Source organism: Mytilus californianus, unplaced genomic scaffold (assembly GCF_021869535.1).
Source record: "Mytilus californianus isolate M0D057914Y unplaced genomic scaffold, xbMytCali1.0.p SCAF_4, whole genome shotgun sequence".
NCBI classification, from domain to species: Eukaryota; Metazoa; Mollusca; class Bivalvia; order Mytilida; family Mytilidae; genus Mytilus; species Mytilus californianus.
In genome coordinates this window covers 40,881,403-40,902,400 of record NW_026262690.1, presented here as the reverse complement: position 1 = coordinate 40,902,400, position 20,998 = coordinate 40,881,403, and the positions used below count along the sequence as shown (strand labels likewise).

General features: G+C 32.4%; 1 protein-coding gene across 6 annotated transcripts in view; it reads left to right on the top strand.

The window, feature by feature from the left end:
* Positions 1 to 20,998, top strand: part of LOC127738039 (serine/threonine-protein phosphatase 6 regulatory ankyrin repeat subunit B-like) — an 88,359-nt gene that overhangs the window by 26,379 nt on the left and 40,982 nt on the right. For all 6 annotated transcript variants that reach the window (XM_052249101.1, XM_052249103.1, XM_052249102.1 and 3 more), the window contains 7 exons: positions 68 to 151; positions 876 to 922; positions 1,660 to 1,748; positions 2,743 to 2,886; positions 4,606 to 4,723; positions 5,822 to 5,895; positions 17,467 to 17,607. In XM_052249101.1, coding sequence (XP_052105061.1) covers positions 68 to 151; positions 876 to 922; positions 1,660 to 1,748; positions 2,743 to 2,886; positions 4,606 to 4,723; positions 5,822 to 5,895; positions 17,467 to 17,607 — 697 coding nt within the window. The remainder of the gene's footprint in view (positions 1 to 67; positions 152 to 875; positions 923 to 1,659; positions 1,749 to 2,742; positions 2,887 to 4,605; positions 4,724 to 5,821; positions 5,896 to 17,466; positions 17,608 to 20,998) is intronic.

The window sequence follows — 20,998 nt, the reverse complement described above, 5'->3', positions numbered from 1 at the left end:
GATCCTGATATGCAAAATGGTATAGCATCATGTGTACTGTTCGTAACTTACTTACACTTTTTTGTAGTTTTAAGCACTTTGATATACTTTGAGAAGATACATGTGGATTACAAAATCACCTTGATGGCTATGTTCGTGGTGCCAGTGCTTGGTAAAATCAATAGATATTATATGAATGATTTACTCTTTAAATGTATTTTCAAAAATAATATATATTAAAACTTACGCGGAAATAAACTATATTAAAAAGAGTTCGCCCGTCGCCAAGTTCCAAATTGTGATTAATTTATTTTATGTTATTAGACATAAATTCTTTTAAAATCAACCAATATTTTAATTAAGAATTAGTATTGAAATAAAGTTGCATTCCAGCTTGCTATCGATGTCAATGACTCTTTCATTAAACAAAAACTGTATAAAGAATGTGAATTACGAATAATACTCAAATGGGATGACATATGCTTAAGATCTTTATGTAGATATTTCTCCGACAATTCAGTTATCATTCATGTTCTAAATTAATATTAAAGACACTCAATAAGATCTGTTAAAATAAATAGTTCATATTATTTTTATTTGAAATTAGTACCTAAGATTTTAAATTCATAATCATAAATTTTAGATCTAATGCCTTCTGATTCTAGTTTTCGCAATTCGTACTTATTTGTCACAGTAATTCGTTATAACAAGATGATAAGTTATAATTTCATTGCTGACGACAATGTCACAAATTAAAAGTTTGGAATTTCGGAATCGCAAATAAAATTCATAATATTTTACATATGTCCTTAAAAATGGAAAACAGAACTTAATGCCTACTTATGGACAAAGGTTTAAAGATTATTTTTTTTTAATTTAGAAAATTATTTTTTCAGGTTGCATGTTTGCTATTAGCATGATTTTCTACTATAAAATACAAAAGGTGTGGTAACTACATTATTTCAAGTTAATTGTGTTATAACTCGTTCTCACTTTAATGAAGATAACTTGTTAATTCTTATTGCACAAACCATGAACTAAGAATATTGACTGTTATGTCAGTAACATGCATTTTACTAAGTGCATTCTTAAAAGGAAATCAGTAAATTTACAAGTTCACTTTGTTTATCTGACCAAAGTGAACATTTCAATTCAGTGACTGATAAAACGTTCATTCCATATAAAAGAAAACACGGTTAATGAATTAGCTGAAATTTTATACAGAAATGGTTTTAAATCTAAATTTTGAAAGATATTCAATTTATCCTAGTTAAATTCCAAGTGACACGGGAATAATGTACCAGCGGTTAATATATCAAAAGCACAACCTTTACTTCTGCTATCGGTACGACAGATACAAGAAGATCTATGTTCCAATAGTAATTTATATAAAATTACCGTGTACAACAGATTTTGGGATTTGATACAATAGAATTTTTCAATTAAGTACTGCAGATTTTGATCTGTGTTACCTATTGCATCTGCCATTACATTTGCCTGTAATAAGGTATTCAGAAATTTGAAATAAAACACAATATACTATTTAGATAAAAGACTCGTATATCTATATAAACGTAGATATCTTAATACTAAAAGAAATTGAGATACTTATTACTTGTTAGAAACAGTGAAAAAATACAGTAAGTTGAAACTAATTAGGAATTAATTGATATCTTGTAGGATCGCAACATATATAATGAGGAATATGAGGTGAAAATATTTGAACTCCTGAATGCCGCTAAAGATGGGAACATTGATGATTTACGACGGTAAGAGTTTTAATGTATTCTCTTTGGTATGTACTGTAAACGGCCTAAATTTCGTAAGAAAATTATCGAATGTAACGACACTGATCCTTCATATTACCTGCTAATTTTTCTGTACACTTAAAATCAGGACATCATCACTTGAATCTGAAGGGCAAACAGTTGTATTTCCCTTTTTTTAATGCACTCGATATTTTTTTTGACAATTAATGTCATTATGGTCTCTCCAAAGACAATCGTGGCCGAAATATTTGAAAATCCAAAAGTCTATTACAAATACTAAAGAGCTTATAAAATCAAAAAGGAAAAAAAATGTCAATCGAATACCGGACATTGAATCAGAGCCATGCATGAGGTAGATACATTTCATAATTCAAAACGATTTCGAATATATTATGTAAGCAAATTTCATTTGAAAAACATATCTGTATTTTCATGCCGGTACAGTAGTACTGACTACTGGGCTGGTAAACATTTCAGGGTCTTACAGTCCACGAGCAAAGATATCGACCCAGAGGTAGTAATATTATATAACGATACAGATTTTAATGCACCAGATACACATTTCGACAATTAATAGCTCCTCATTGATGCTTGAGGAGAAAACATTTGAAAATCCATAACTATTACAAACGTTAAAGAGCTGATGAACCCAATAAATTAAGAATTAATAACTTTTATGTAAAGTCGGATTTGTGGTTCTATCTTATATGAAATAGCCGATGTGGAATTATCTGCATTCATTCTATAATAAGAAGATCCATACCAAATCAACAATAAAATATAATGCTGAACCGTCTTTATACTCAAGTAATTTTCTAAGTTCAAGAGGAGTAGTTGCAGATAACTAAACGCAGCAGAGCGAAACGTAATTTGTATTTCAACACCGATATATAATCTTATAAAACTATGATATTTTACTTTGATCCGTTTGATTTGTTTATCGCTCATGTTAGATATACAGTCAAAATGATATATTTGGTTTTATTTAATTTAGCATAGCGCACGAGACATACGTAGAAATGCATGATGTTGATTATGACCAGCGCAGTGCTCTTCATTTAGCTGCTTGTGAATGCCAAGTGGAAGCTGTACAATACCTACTAGAACGTCATTTCTGTAGTCCAGGTGCAACTGATAGGTATATACTAAAAACCAGTTTAGATAATTGTAAACAATGATAACTTATTGCTAAAGGTTATACTCACAATACTGATGTTTGATCACTTCGTCCACTATTTTAGGGAATAATGATCAATTACCTACATTTTAATTTGCAGCATGACTAGAATGTTTCTATTTTTTAAATTGTTTTGGCCATTGCACAATATCGCTTTTTCCACTACTATATATATATATATATAAAAGGAGATGTAGTATGATAGGCAATGTGACCACTATCCATCAGGGTTCAATTTACGAAAATATAAACAAGTTTATACTGTTTATAATGTTGCTGCATGAAATCTTCAATCAAAAACAATCTTGAACAAAATCGAATGACGAATGAACATTTTCAGTTTCATTTTTTTTTAATTTTTCGACGTTCAAACTCCCGTATATCGGATTATTTTGAAAATCGAAAACTGTGTTACAATCACCAATTCCAACAAATATGAATTTTCCAATAAATCAATCAAACTCAAGTTATGGCACATTTTGATTCCGCCTTTAAAATTATTCTATGCTCTTCTTCAAGTTAGCGGTTATCCTGAGTGTAGCTTAAATGTTTGGGTTTTCTATTTCGTTTTTTGCCATGGCGTTCTCAGTTTGTTCTCGTCTTATGCGTTTGAATGCCCCATTGTTATCATTCGTCTCTCTTTTACTTTAATAATATACGGTCAAGTATGGAGAAATGACGATGTTTGTGTATAGATGAAATTTATTTCTAAACATTTTCATGAAAGGGACTTTGTCAATTTAAGGATATATGTTTTCACTCTTCTTATGAAAGAATTTGAAATAAACCATAGGATGTTCAGGGTGTAACAACTATTCATACTACGAGGGTGAAATAATATAAAAAATAACCCTTATTATCCTTGTGGTATTCTTAATTATTTATGAAATGTTATTGTCTTTCCAAATATTATATCAATCTAGAAATTTGTTCAAATTTTTGATATTATGAATTGTGAGTTATTCAAGATATTCAGTCTCAAATATCTTAATATTGTGAAATCGAGAGGCTCCAGCAAGTCAATGTGTGCTTTTGAAGAAAAACGCTATTCCAGGATGTCCAAACATGGATTCTTGAACATGTTAAATTAGCCACTTTAAGTTATCGTCTCTGGTGAATATCATAGGAATAATTGAAACAATTTTTTCAAAAGAGGTTGGATCAATTTCCGCTGAATTTGCTTTAATCGCAGGGTCAAAATACGAAAGTAGCTCAAACCTGCTAGAATTTGAAAAGTAAAGAGTCCACATGATACACTTAAAACATGTGTCATCAATTTCACATATTTCCATGACATAAAAGTATTAAAGAGTGATTCATATTGCTGTTGTCGACAATTTTGCTGAATCTGCGAGCATCGATGTTGGTAGGACATATTAAATGATTTGTTTAAGGAAACTATAATGATTAATTCATGAATAAACTATTTGTTTTCAAACTAAAGATGCAAATTTATAACATGGTAGATGTTTTATAATTCATTGCTCAGGCCCTTCTATTTTGATACTCACAAAATGTTTTTACATTTGCTTCCAAACATCTAGTCTTGGGATTTCCCGATGAAGTATTTCTAGAAACACGATGACTATTTTATCGCAGATTTATATATTTATGTATGATGTCAATATTCCGATATACATTGTTAGTACAATGTATGATGTAATGAAAATGTATCTTCAGATGGAATCGCACAGCACGTGAAGATGCAGAATGGCACCAAGCAAACGATGAAAAGAAAAAGAACTACAACGAAGTTATATCCCTTTTAGCCAAATATAAAACAAAGAAAACCAAAGCGGTGAGGTTAAGCAGATATAACATTAAAATTATTGACTCCAACATATTTTTTTGTTTTGTCAAAAGTATATAATTAAAACCTGACTGGATAAAAGTTTCAAAAAGTTTATTAATGAAATATTGATAAATGATTGCATTGCAATGAATACAATTAATTATCTAATTACTACCACAATTTTATATTAATTAGTATTGTAATTTTCATTGTTATTAATAAATGTTATATAAGTATTACAAACCTAATCTTGAATTCTATCCTAATTCTATCCTATTTTGGGGAAATGTTTAGAAATTCTAATGTGACTTCACTTTGTGCGTTGATCTCTTTGGCTAACTCGGCTGTGAATTTTTATGTGCTGGTTTATGTTATTTTATGTATCCGTTTTTATTCTGTAGTTAGTCACCACTTCGGTGTTATCATGTATATCTATCATATAGTCATTTTTATAAATTTACTGTTTGCAAAAGTATGAATTATTCTAAATAATTAGGATGTTCTTATCCCAGACAGAAAACCTTAGCCGTATTAGGCACAACTTTTTGGAACTTTTGGTCCTCAATGCTCTTAAACTTTGTACTTGTTTTGGCTTTCGAACTTTTTTTATCTGAGCGTCACTGGTTAGTCTTGTGTGGACGAAACGCGTGTCTTGCGTATTAAATTTTAAACCTGATACCTTTTGTTAGCTATTATTCGTATGTTTCTCTGTCCTATATGTTCTCCCATTTCTTTGTATTGTAGTCCTGTCATGTAATGTTGTCATTTTAATGTTATATTTAACATTGCCATAAAAGCGGGAGGTTTGGCTAGCCACAAAACCAGGTTCAACCCACCATTTTTTAAATGTTCTGTACCAAGTCAGGAAAATGGCCATTGTTATATTATAGTTCGCTTCTGTTTGTGTTACATTTTAATGTTGTGTTTCTGTTGTGTCGTAGTTCTCCTCTTATATTTGATGTGTTTCCCTCAGTTTTAGTTTGTAAATGGATTTTTTTTTCTCAATCGATTTATGAATTTCGAACAGCGGTTTACTACTGTTGCCTTTATTTTTGAATCAATTCTGACTATATAGTTTCTGATATCATGTGATATAAATTGCAGGAACATTTCAGAGAAAAATGTGCTACAGAAATAATACATGCAGCGAAAAATGGAGAAATTCACACTCTTAGAAGGTAATTATACTCTGTTTAATCCAATACTTATATCTCGGCTGAGGTCGATAATGTATAGCACGAAGTGTGTGTAAATATTCATTTAACTTAATATTCAAAATCATATTTTACCAGAAGGTTTTAAGCTGTTCACACACACACACACACACACACACTAGTACGGCGATGAAATTAAGATCTAATGAATGGATTCCAACCATTACTCGAAATATTCAACACATCTTGTCTGTTAAACAAATCGATATACCTTTCCCTATGCAGTATGTACTATCAACGCCAACAATTTTTTTTGTGACGTCTTTTTCGAGTTTACGCTGTTTTGGTTGATGGATCCCAGTTATTGTCACATTGACCTATTATGTCTGATTGGGTTGGTTACCCAGTTTTGTATATATAACGGACCTATAAACGACTGTCATACAAGTCGGAGGTTAGCTATCTATTAAACCAAGTTTTACCCACTATTTTCTTTGTAAAATTCCTGTAGCAAGTCTGGAATAAGGCAGTTGTTTTCATGTTCTTCCGTTGATTGATGACGTTTGATTTTGTCAGTTTTTATGGACTTCCCCTTTTTGAAGTTGCCTTGCAGTTCGGTATTTTTGTTGTATTTTTTTACAAATTGTACATAGATTTTACAGATATTTCAAGTTATGTCAAGATTGGTATTTTTTCTCATTGATTACACCTTGTGTAGTTACACAATGGAAGTTGCTTGCATTTTGATTGGTTGAGAGCTAGTTTATTTTCGTGCATTTTGTTTAAATCAGATGATTTTTTTTTATATTTCATCATATTGACGTCATCGCCGTATTATATGCACAAGGATATGCCATTTTACTATCTCTGTCGTTGTATATGCCTTATTTACCCTTCAAGGAGACGTTTGATTATTTTGCAACATGAGGTGTAATCGTGCAAAATGTCAGTCTTCGCTCTACTGGCATTTTATCAAGATATTGATTTGACATTAAGCAGCAATCTAGATTTTCATAGAAATATGATATGTTCATATTTATAAATTAACTGTTTAAATAACTTAGATTTTTTCGAAATACTTAGGATTGTCTGCCCTAGGAATTATTTATTAGTGAATGTGTGCTAAGAGAATTAAATCTTAAAGTTCTAAAAAGACTATCGGGCAATTTTATGGAATGCCCTATCAAAAAAAGCTTTATATTTAAGTTGAAGTTGTTGTTTTAAGAAAGAAGAGTATAATTTTTCAAATCTCAAATTTATATATTGCAAAACAAAATATAGACGGTGTGGTTTACAGATTTGATGATAACTAATTATTCAGGTTGAATTGCTCAAATACAACACGGACTGTATCAAAAAGTAAAATAACAAAAATACCGAACTCCGAGGAAAATTCTAAACGGATAGTCCCTAAGCAAATGGCGAAATCAAAAGTTCAAACACATCAAACGAATGGATAACAACTGTCATATTCCTGACTTGGTACAGGCATTTTATTATGTAGAAAATGGTGGACTAAACCTGGTTTTATAGCTAGCTAAACCTCTCACTTGTATGACAGTTGCATAAAATTCCATTATATTGACAACGGTGTGTGAACAAAACCAACATACATAATAGGTAAAAATGTCAAAAATAGGGGTACATCAGTCAACATTGTACTATAATCTTAATCACTATAAAAACAAGCAAATATGTCAAAAAGATAAACAAATAGGCATATAGACAAAGCAAATTAGCAAAAATGAAAGAGAAGAATACAAAAAATTACCATAGCACAATAACACAATGACGGGATGTATAAGTACCGAGCCACGTCAAATGGATATTGCCACAAATTGACTAAACAATAAAAGTAATAATTTACAAAGACAAATAAAAGCTTACTATAACACGTTATTAAGAAGATAAACAACGTCAGTACCTATAATCTATACCTCAAGACCATCGTGTATTATTTGTGAAGTTGATACGGAATATTTATCTACAAGTCTTGGTATCTTCCGATGAACTTTTTTAGAAAAAGGGCGAGACGTTCTTTGACATACTCCTGGTTCATCAACTTTCTACGCAGACACTGGAAACGTTTTACAAAGTCTGAGTAGCTGCTGCAAGATCTTGAATACCGAATGAGTTGGGAAGTTGGTATATTGCTACTAAGGTGGGGGAAATTGATCATTTCAAAATTAAAATCGTCTCTTTTGTCATAGATTCTGGTACTGAGATGACCGCTCATGTCAAATTCGAGGTATAAGTTTAAAAGTGAGGCAGTGGAAGCCGTGTCTGTTGGGACTGTACATATTTATTTAAGGGATGACTATAATATTTTTTCTGTCTATGAAGAAATAACATCAAAAATGTGGTGCACACTGAATAACCCGCGTAGCGGATTATTTTAAAGTGTGCACCACATTTTGTATGTTATTTTGAATAGACGGAACAAATTATTACAGTCTTTCCTTATAATTTAATTCTAAATTTAATTTTAAGCTGGAGTAAATCATGAAAAAACGTTGATGACGTCATGGTCACATGACAAAATTATGTCTATGAGCTGATAGACAAAACACTGTCAGCCAATCAGAAGACGCGTTACATCCAAAACTAAATTATTTTGATATAAAGTTAAATGGTGCATAAAGATTTCGAGTGTGTTAATGAATATTTGCAAAATATCATTATTCTACGGACCTAAGTAAATTAATTAATGATCCACTACAGCTATTCTTTTCAATGTTTTCTTTATGTATGTCTTCAACATTGTGCACCAAACATGTCTGTAGGCTTGCTCATCTCTTTAAAGTATTATATGTGCATGTAAAATAGTCTCAAAAATTACATCATAACAACCAATATTATACCAAACGGCATGTTCAAATATAACAGGAAAGCTTACATTCTTTTATAACAAATTGGTTTTTCTAAAATAATGCGTGCCGTTTTACTTCGTTATTTTTACGATAAAAAAAAATAACAAAGGGGATGAACGGGAGGTGGTTGGTACCTCTGATTTATAATGGATAATATTCGTTTTACAAAAACAAATTAAAAACAAAACATTAAGTTTGTATTACAATGAATACGTTACCATTATGACTTCAGATGTGAGAATTTAGCGCAGCGCTGAATCCATATTATATTGCTTTTTGCAAAGGCCTCGGAGAATAGAATTTGTTGGATATCGAGAGCAATGTTTATGATTAAAAACTGACTGTAAAAAGATCTATCAGTGGGCGATCCCAACTCCGAGTGATAGCCTAAAAAACTACTTATATGACTTCAAGTCCGTATTCACTGGAACACGAGGGCATTCAAAGGCATGCGCTTATTGGTTCTGGTTGCCTTGGACATGTCTCACTGACAAACTAGTCTGTAGACAGCTGTCGCAGTACACGAGAACTTCTCAGCATAGAAGGTAAAGAGAAAGGGATTGGGTCCTTCCTTGATTATGAAGATAAGCTACTATTTTTGAACTATCTATAACTATCAGCAAACACTGTTCTCTCATCACCTTTTGAAAGTGTCTCAATACTAGTAGTACTGCCCTCAGTTTTAGAAGATTAATGTATTTCTATAACTGAGGAGGATCCTATGGAATGGACACTCATGGAAAGCACCCCATCCTGCTAGGGAGTCATCTGTGTATAGCGTCATTGTGGGTTATTGATGATTAAAAGACACCCCTTTCAAGAGATGTTCCCACTATAACCACCATTGCAGATGAGATAATAGATTTGGAAGAACTGGTATAGAACTGAAAGACACAATTCCACCAAGTACCATTGAATTGGATGCGTATGCTGTCGACCCATGGGAATAACGTCATTTTAGGAATTAGGAAATCAGATACCCAACCAGTTTTAAAATTTGCGAGATGGTACAACTTATCCCTGAAAAAACTGATTCAATGGATCGAAAAGAGTAATTATTTTCTCTGGGGGAAAACTAGGCCCAAATGAATGGAACCCTTGATCGATCTGTTGGTCTCCATCTTGAAATGAGGCACTATCAGATGACAATTCAGAAAGGGAAGGTCTACTACAGGTCTCATACTCCTATTTTTCGGGGGACAAGAAAAATACGGGAATAGGCACCTGGTCTCAGAGGAGATATCACACTTTTATAGCTCCTTTCTTTAGATGTTTGTTAACCTCTTCTTTCAGTAAGTGATTTCTGTATGGATCCCTCGCCACTGTCATGTTCAGAGGAAATGATAATACTGTTGGCAGTTTGTGGACCTGAAGTTCCAGGTCCACCACAGTCCTGAAGAAAATGTGTAACAAAAATACCGAACTCCAAGGTTAATTCAAAATGGGGGAAGTCCATAAATCATATATATCAACTAACGGAACGGCAGGAAACATGTGTCATATTCCTGACTTGGTACAGATATTTTCCTGGAAAACATGTCGGGGTTTATAGCTGGTTAAACCTCCCACTTGTATGACAGTTGTTTATAGTTCCTCCATATTTACAAACTTTCGTAAATAAACTCATCATAGGCCCAAACAATTGGTTGACGTGACAAAATTAGAATTCAGCAGTCAAAACTGTGTAAACATAGATCATACATATACAATACAACTGACTTAAACAAATCAAACAAACGTACAATTATATCAAAGACGCCAATCAAAAACGTTTTTATAGTTGATAGTACAGTATAGTAAAACAATATGAAACACACACTCTTCCGATCAAGTACAAAGTCTATAAAATATATATATACATGGGTATACTAAATGAAAATAACACTATAAAAACTGTTTGCGTCCAAATCGTTCCTCTGGATCCACCAGCATCAGGAACGCTCAAAGCAAAAAACAAGAAATTTGGATGCACAAATACCGATAAATGTCCAAAGTCATACGACGGAACATAAAAGTGCAAAGAGAAAGGGTAAACTGTAAAGTTAATAAACTGGTGCACACCGTCAGCTCATAGAATCAAAAACCTAAGACCATCCTATATTATTTGTGAAGTTGACACTAAATTTGTTTCTGTTAGGTCTTGGTACCTTCCGGTGAACTTTTTTAGAAAAAGGACGAGATGTTCTTTGGCCAAACTCTTGTTCATAAATTTTTTGCACAGACACCGATGACGTGTTACAAAGTATGTGTAGCAACTGCAAGCTCATGATTATCGTATGAGTTGAGAATTGTATACGCCATACGCGGTTGAAGTTTGTATATTGCTGCTAATGTGAGGAAAGTTTATCATTTCAAAATTGAAATAGTCTTTTAATTGGAGAATAACTCACTTCTGGGAAGTCGTTATATTCCATTGATCTAGGAAGCGAGTTAATCTGCCTCCCACTGGAATTTGTGGAAAATATTCAACAAATACTCCTCGGGAGGCAGGACTGCAGGAGGCAGAATTATTATTAGACACTTCTTCTTTCTAATCACTTAGTCATTTTTAGCTCACCTGTCCCAAAAGGGCTAAGTGAGCATTTCTCATCACTTGGCGTTCGTCGTCGTCCGTCGTCGTAGCCCGTCGTTGTCGTCCGTTAACTTTTACAAAAATCTTCTCCTCTGAAACTACTGGGCCAAATAAAACCAAACTTGACCTAAATCATCCTTATGGTATCTAGTTTTAAAAATGTATCCGATGACCCTGCCCATCAACCAAGAAGACTAATATGGCTAAAAATAGAACATGGGGGTAAAATGCAGTTTTTGGCTTATATCTCTGAAACTAAACCATTTAGAGCAAATTTGACGGAGTAAAAATGGTCATCAGGTTAATATCTATCTGCCATTAAATTTTCAGACGCATCAGACAACCTGTTGTTGGGTTGCTGCCCCTGAATTGGTAATTTTAAGGAAATTTTGCAGTTTTTGGTTATTATCTTGACTATATATAATAGATAGAGATAAACTGTAAACAGCAAAATTGTTCAGCAAAGTAAGCTCTACAAATAAGTAAACATGGTCAAAATTGTCAATTGACCCCTTCCGGAGTTATTGCCCTTTGAGGTCAATTTTTCACAATTTTTCGTAAATTTTTGTAAATTTTTACAAAAATCTTTTCCTCTGAAACTACTGGGCGAAGTTCATTATAGATAGAGATATGTAAACAGCAAGAATGTTCAGTAAAGTAAGATTTACAAACAAGTCACCATCACCAAAACAAGAGAATTTTGTCATGAGTTCTATTCTTGTCTGTAATGTGTGTCCTTTGTTTAATATGCACATAGACCAAGGTGAGCGACACAGGCTCTTTAGAGCCTCTAGTTTGCCTTTTGACGAGGAAGGATTTCTATTACCACCAGGTGATCTCTTGCTTTGATGTGAAGGTTGATAAGTGTTCCATCAGTCACTTAGACATCAGCCTTCACTTTTGGGTGCTTTATCCAACAACTCATGACGCTTTGACAGAGAAAGGTTGATTAAGATGTTCATCATAAGAAGTAGTGAAACCTTAATGCTTTAGTCCACCTGTACTAAAATTTATTTAAATTCATAAATTTGTAAAAAAAAAAAAAAATTAAAAAAAAAAACACTTTTTAAAACAACATCTTATTGTATGCCCATTTATCTTTAAAAGTTTATAATTTCTGTCAAATTTTTATGTTTAGAAATATTGTCACATACTTATCATCTATTATCATATATCGAACAAAATTAGGTTAATATATGAGATAGAAGTGCTTGAACAAAACTAGATTGTCAGCAGTTGAATTTATGAAGTTACCACTTTGATATAAAAATTCATTAAAAGTTTCATAGATCTGACTGTTAAAACCAGTTTTACATACCTTCATAGCAAGATTACTGCTTTCTTTACAAAGAGATTCGTTACAGTTGAATTAGAGCCTATAAAGGTTATATTATCTGTTTTATGACCAAGGGGTTAGGGATATTTTGTGATGAATGTTCTTGTGTGTGTTTGTGTTGTATTTCTGTCACGAAGTGTTGTCATTTTAGCGATATTTTTTAACATTGTCATCAAGCGGGAGGTTTGGCTAGCCATTAAACCAGGTTCAACCTACCATTTTTTTTCTTAAAATGTCCTGTACAAAGACAGGATTATGGCAGTTGTTATCAAATAGTTCCTTTCTATGTATGTTGGCCTTTGTTTTTGTTGCACTTCAGTGTTCCTGTTGTTCCTTTGTTTTCCTCGTATAGTTGATGTGTTTCCCTCGGTTTTAGTTTGTAACCCGGATTTGTTTTCTTTCAATCGGTTTATGACTTTTGAACACCAGTATACTTCTGTTGCCTTTATTGCCCTTGGAGCCTCGAATTTGCTGAATAATATTGTATCTCTAGATTTAATTAATTGATGCTACGGTCGCTTGAAAGCACAATTAGGCGTTACGGCTTACTTTTGGGATTTGGGAACAAAACACCAGAACGAATTTTTTTATTAAACACCATTGAGTTTTACTGAGTGCGAAGAGTAAATATAAGCTATTCTTAACAATTTAAAGTACAAAAATACATATTTGTTAAATTACTTTGCATACTAGGCTGAAGGTAAACTATGCATACTGTTAACTGTGGATTTTTGCAAAGTCATCATATTTAAGGCACATGCTTTTCTCAATCTTAATGCAATATTTATAAAACTTTATATTTGGGTTAATTGTGAAGATAAACATGATTTGGTAAAATTCTATATGTTTTCCTTCTCCGTCTAATATAGGTTGCACTTCTGTAAATACAGACAATGTAATTTTACATAAAGAACTCCTTTTACGGCAATAACTGTGCCACTTTAACTATGAAGTTTCGTACAAAATCATATCCTGAAATATAAAGTTAAAATGCACTTCTATCTTATGCAGGGGGCAAAACATAGAACTGTTAGGCATATTTTCGACATTTATATGCCTTGAACTTCTAACAGTTTAAAACTTATACTAAAATTCTGTACTACCCCTCTTTTTACTTTGAGTTTTACTGATTCAATTTGTCCGCTAGCTAACAGTATTTATACTGGTACAACTCCTAAGTTGTCTTGGATCCAGTAGGTAAATAAAAAAAAATTATGAATATTATATATCTCCCCAAAAGAGGTTGTATTTATGTGTAACCATATTTTATTAAAGAAATCGTTATGTATAGCTTCAAGAGTAAAACATAAATACGAAATATACAAGTGATTCAATCATTGGGATAAGGAAACAAGAGCAGTGCTCTTATATAAATCCGTCTCCATAAATTCAAAAATAAAATTACGAAAATATGTTTACATGCTGAATAGCAAAGGAATATGTACGTAACAGAATACAGTCACTGAATACAATAACATAAAGAAAGTTCGTTATAAGTTGTTATACATAATACAAAATAGCAAAGGAAGGGAGTGAAAGGTTTTTAGAAGAATGGGTGTTATTAAAGAAAGGAATAATATTTCTTTATATCGGGGAGGAATGAATAAATAGAATTATAAGATTGTGGATGAAAATCAATTGCTACTCATAAAAAAAGTTTGCACAGCTTTGAATATAAAAAAAAATATTATGCAAGAATAATGATGAACAAAGCGGACTCAACAAACCCCTCTATGACAGAAACTTGATATCCATTATCATCTGTGAAACGGATTTTCCATAACGGTCAACCAACTTGTGATGGCGTCCGTAAAATTTACGGAGGGGTGATTTCAACTTCACCATTTGGAACTCTTGTTTTAATAGCTTCCTTGTAAGCAGCAAACCTCTATCAAGAAAATCATAATAGGAAATACAAGCCCGGGAATATCGTATCAATTGGGAGATAAATACTTCGTATGTAGGTGCTGCTGGAATGTTGCTACATAGAACCGGAAAGTTCACAATTGGAAAGCTGAAATCATCTCTTTTGTCGTAAAATTTTGTTTTCAACCAACCCTCATTGTCAATTTCTAGATGTAAGTCAAGATAGGGATATGTTCCTAATGTCGTAACTACAATCCCGTCCCTACTGTTCACGAATGTGACGTATCGAATAAGATTTGTTACAGGTTTGTACTAGCATGAGCAACACGACGGTTGCCACATGCGGAGTAGGATCTGCTTACCCTTCCGGTGACCTGAGATCATCCTCAGTTTTTGGTTGGTTTCGTGTTGCTTAGTCTTTAGTTTTCTATGTTGTGTTGTGTGTACTATTGTTTGTATGTTTGTCTTTTTCTTTATTAGCCATGGCGTTGTCAGTTTATTTTCGACTTATGAGTTTGAATGTCCCTTTGGTATCTTTCGTCCCTCTTTTGATACAATCCCAAAAGTGTGTTTGTGGAGACGCTAAAACAACGGAACACAACTTATTGAAATGCAAAATACTCAATATACCTTGTCAAAGACACATATACAACCTACAAATTCCTATCGGAATTTCCACTGATGTCTTACTTTTTGGCTCCAATTGATTAACAAAAGAACAAAATGCACTTATATTCAAAGGCTGTATTTATAAAGTGCAACCTGTAGAAGGAAAGATTTGTGTTCGCCGAACTCCTCACCTTTGTCCTTTAATAAGGACCAAGCAGCAGATAAAAACGCTATGATGTACCAACGACCCCAGACATAAGTTGAAGATTACTGTCCAATTTTGCCCAGGTGGACTGCTCAGAAACCAGTCCCTTAATCGGTTTTGCCACTAATAAGGTAGAATATACACAGAACAGGTACTTTTTCTCCAGACAAGACTCGTGAAGATTTAAATCCAATGACCAAATCTCAGATGGAAAGTGTTAGGACCAATGCCATTGTACTTATTTCCTATACCTTGGTTGAATGAAACTCAAAAATGGTTCTATTCACAAAATCAAGTGCTGACTTTGTATTGCCAGAATCTTGAATAGTTATACAATTTGGGTTTCTCCTTTGCCAACCCTGAGCAAGCCATAAAATCAGAAGGAGTAGTTATGTGATCAGGTTACTTAACATAGAGCCATCATCATATCTCTGAACGAAAGATTCACCATCCAAAGACAGGGCGTAACAACCAAAGAACGAGAATTAATGTGCCTTCTAATTGAAGCTGGAGAATGGACTTCATCATGATATAAGAATTGCCCTCTCGATTTATATGTGCCAGGGAGATATCATACTCCTCGACAGTTTTTCCATTATTGTCACATTCACTGGCTCCTGTGCTACCAAAAGAGTGATAGGTTCTTTCCTTTGAATAAATTAGAGAAAGACGATTACCAAATTACAGATATTGTGCTTTAGCAGTTACTGAAATTGGGCTATTGAATGAATCAACGCCTTTCTATCTCCTTTAGTATGCGATTATAAAGGATTGACTGTACCCTTTGCCAAGAAGTGTGTTCACTATAGTGGGTCAAAAGAAGTCATGGATAGGCGAGATGGGTGGGAATAGTTCGACGCTCATCTAGACTTATGAAATCCATCGATTATCAAACCTGAAGGAGCTATACAACTACTCACTACACTGATGTCTACATACCTACGTAAAGAATTTAAGTGTAAAGGGTCTGATATTTGGTAAATCTCATGTCTATTCAGCCAAAATGAATTGAAGATTTAAAGGATGAGTCATGTACAAGTTGCATATTTTTTTTTTCAAATGATATTTTGTATCCTACCTTCTATAGATTTCAGAGGATTCAAGTGGTTGTTTGATGTCACGTGCTGATCGTGTTTATTTAATATATACCGTGAACAAGAGTTATCGTTCATTGAATTAAAAAGTAAAATAACAAAAATACCGAACTCCGAGGAAAATTCAAAACGGAAAGTCCGTCCGTAATCAAATGGCAAAATCAAAAGTTCAAACAAATCAAACGAATGAATAACAACTGTCATATTCCTCACTTGGTTCAGGCATTTAATTATGTAGAAAATGGTGGATTAAACCTGGTTTTATAGTAATTGATACTCATGTTTATTCCAAATATCAGATAAATATTACACATTCGATTAGTGAACATATAGTATACAATCATGAAATCAGATATTTACTTATGTGGATTTACCACTACACTGTCATATGATATAACATTTTCTGACCGTGTATATAACCTGTGTTAGAATTAATATTTTCCTTATTAGAACTTAGTATCAGTGTTGTAGCATGTAGGCATGTATGCAATAATGACAGTGATCAGTTATTAAATCATAAATGATGTGCTTTTTCGTTCAATTATGTTTATGATTCTAGTTATAGGTTGAAAAATACTAATAACTTGTAAAAAAAATGTACACATCATATATACTATTTCATTAAAACGCTTAGTGTGAAAAAAAGTTAAATCACAAAAATACTGAAGTCCGAGGAAAATTCAAAACGGAAAGTCCCAAATCAATTTGGAAAATCAAAAGCTAAAACACATCAAACGAATGGACAACAAATGTCATATTCCAGACTTGGTACAGGCATTTTTTTATTTAGAAAATGGTGGATTGAACCTGGTTTTATAGCGCTAAAACTCTCACTTGTATAACAGTCGCATCAAATTCCATTATATTGACAACGACGCGTGAATAAAACAAACAGACATAATACCGCTTTTTATTGAAAATCTATATTTGTAATATATTTCAAGAATTGACCAGTTTATGATACATATCCGATTGGAAAGGTGTTTACTATGATAATAGAATTTATTATATGATATCATGGTTATTCTTTCTTAAATCTCAAGATTACAACAACTAGGTGTGGACATGGACCTTTCAAACTCAGCAGGTCGGACCGCCTTACATGCAGCGGCGGTAAACGGTATCGAAAAGGTGGTTGATTTCCTAATTGAGGAGTGCAAGGTTTCTCCATTTGTGAGATGGATGTAAGTATGTTGTATATGAATTGATTTTCTTAGAAATTTCCAATTATATTACTGTTGTCTGTTTCTCCTTATTAAGTTGTTAAGTAACATGAATTAATTGGTAATATGTCAACGTAAAAGTATTTTGAAACTCAAAAAGAAAGAGCAACAGCCCTTACAAATTGTTCAGGTCAGTGTAACAAATGGTTTCCACTAAATCTTAAAGAGGACATAGCTGTCAAACTCATGTTCACCAATTCGACTATAAATATCACATTTTATTTATAACATACATAAACGTCTATCCAAGATAAAGGGTTAAATTGAAAATCCTATGAATACGGATTCAAATGAGTTGAATTGTTGACTTACAAGCCAATGATACATCATTGATGTTTTTCAACTTATATTGACAAATTGAACCAAAACTGTCAATTTATAGCGACATACAATTTCAGAATTCCGCTTTTATAATAGTTTCAAACAACAACAAAAATCATATTTTGATTTTATGTCAATTTTGTAGCTAATGTCCCTTTTTATCTCGCCTAATCTGAAAGGCCAAGTAAGCTTTTCTCATCACTCGGCGTCCGTCGTCTGTCGTCGTTCGTCGTCTTCGTCGTCGTCGTTAACTTTTACAAAAATCTTCTCTGAAACTACTGGGCCAAATTTAAGCAAACATAGCCACAATCACTATTAGGTTATCTAGTTTAAAAATGTGTCCGATGACCCCGCCTGTCAACCAAGATGGCGGACATTGCTAAAATAGTACATAGGGGTGAAATGCAAGTTTTGTCTATCATCTTGAAAACCTCTATAAATACAGAAAATCTGACAGGGGCCGAAATGATCAATGATAAGATCTGCCAATTGTCCATTAACATCAAGACTGTCAGACGACTTCTTATAAGAGTTATTGTCCTTAAATGACAAATTTTACCATTTTTTTTTATCATTTTGTGCCTATTGTTTTGAAAATTATAATAGATAGAGATATACTTTATACAGCAAAAATGATAAGCAAGACATTTTCTACAAATATGTTATCATGGTTAAAATTGTCAGACCACTCCTAATTTGAGTTATTGACCTTTAATGACAATTTTTTGTGTCATATATATGAAAAACTAAAGTAGATAGATGGAAACTTAAATAAGGAAAAATGATTAGCAAGACAAGTTCTACAAATGTTGAACATAATGAATATGGTTGAAATGTAAGTATAACGACCCCTTTGCCGACTGACAAAAATTAAGTTGAACTGGTTCTATTTCTTTTCGAGAAGAAAATTGTACATTTAAGAAATATATATATATATATATATATATATATATATATATATACAACGTCTGGATATTAGTCAACGATCTTTCTTACGAGGGCACTGGATCGTTACGAATAACGATACATGTACACAATAAATAAATTATATAAACGCCTAAAAAGTGTACAAAACAACACCAATAATAAAAAAGGAAACATTAAATGTAATTATCTATAAATAATTCGGATAACAGATATCCTTTATCAGTATGATTATGATGTAAAATGAATCATATCAGTCTATTCTGCTTAAACTATAACAAGCTTGAACTTATACAAAAAAGTAAAATAACAAAAATGCCAAACTCTGAGGAAAATTCAAAACGGAAAATCCGTAGTCAAATGGCAAATTCAAAAGCTCAAACACGTCAAACGAATAGATAACAACTGTCATATTCCTGACTTGGTACAGGCATTTTCTTATGTAGAAAATGGTGGATTAAATCTTGTTATATAGCTAGCTAAACCGCTCACTTGTATGACAGTCGTATAAAATTCCATTATATTAACAACGATGTGTGAACAAAACAAACAGACATAATAGGTAAAAAAGTAAAAAATAGGGGTACAGCAGTCAACATTGTGTTATAATCTTAATCACTATAAAAACAAACAAATATGTAACAAAGAAATACAAAAAGGCATATAGACAAAGCACATTAGCAAAAATGAAGGACAAGAATACAAAAATTTACCATAGCACAATAACACAATGACGGGATGTATATGTACAGAACCACGTCATATGTAATAATTAAAACTAAACACAAAAAACGCTTGTACAATTCTTAAATTTTAAAAATGACGTAGGTTATATAAGTATTTACAACAGAGACTGCATAGATATGAAAAAATATGTGCGATATGAAATGGTACATTTCTAAAATCTCAAAGGTGACGACAGTTTAAAAGACGTTATAACAAAGACTGCGTGAAAATACATTCCCAATGAACAGCACTGACCGATCTTAGCTGGTATAATATTTCAAATTTGACAACGGTGCTGTTCATTTGAATATTATGATCGGCAGCTGTAGCCCGATAGCTCTAACCTATATAAACCGAAATCAGTTTCACTACAGCCAAATTTATCAAATGTCGTAAATTCTTTTCGTTTGTTCTAGAGTACGATAAACAGACATTTTTCTTTCGTAATGAAAATGAATTATGACTTCAATTTCGAGATCGATCTAAATATATACATATCAGATGTCATATCTATATTGGCTACATCTTAATTAAAGAAACAAGAATTAAGCCTTGATTTCGTAACATTGTTGTCTTTACCATAACAACCCGTTATTCTTTTCTCGACAAAATTTTTTAAAAAGTTCAACTTTGATATGTGATAATTCTTTAAAACCTAAAACCCTGTATAAGCTAACATATAGGAAGTAAGTGCAAGTCTGAGTTTTCCACTGTAAGTATTATTTTTAGTAAAATGTTTGAAAGTACTGAAAAATGTTCTCCTTGGTGACTTCTTTTAAAGAATGTAATTCTGATTGCAATTATGAGCATCTGATATCAAAACAAAACATCCTCTTGGGATCAGATATTATAGATAGCTCTGGATATTTTTTCATTGTTCTCATAAAGTACTATATTTATTCTTGTAGATTGAGCTCACAGTTACCTTGTGTTAAGATTGCACTAACGAAATTAAAAAAATATTACATTATTGAAAAATTATCTTCCACCTTTTACCGTTCTCCTGCGATAGGTGAAAAAGTAGAAAAAAATGGGAATCATTTCAACAATTAATTTCATGATACAAGAAAGATAACTCATACTAAACTGTAAAATGATTGTGTAACTGGGTGCACATCACAATTGGACAGTGGTTAGTGTGCATCCTATAGATATATATATATATATATATATATATATATTTGTGTAAGACTTAAATATGTGTTACTATGTTATGATAATTGGAGTTTAGATATATTTTTTTATAAGACTTCCAGTCTTTGATAGAAATATATACTTCTGTAAAACATTGTTTTTTTGGGTTTTTTTTTTTTTTTTTTTTGGGGGGGGGGGGGGTTAATATAATATAATCGCTGACACTGACAGGTCATCATTATTAAAC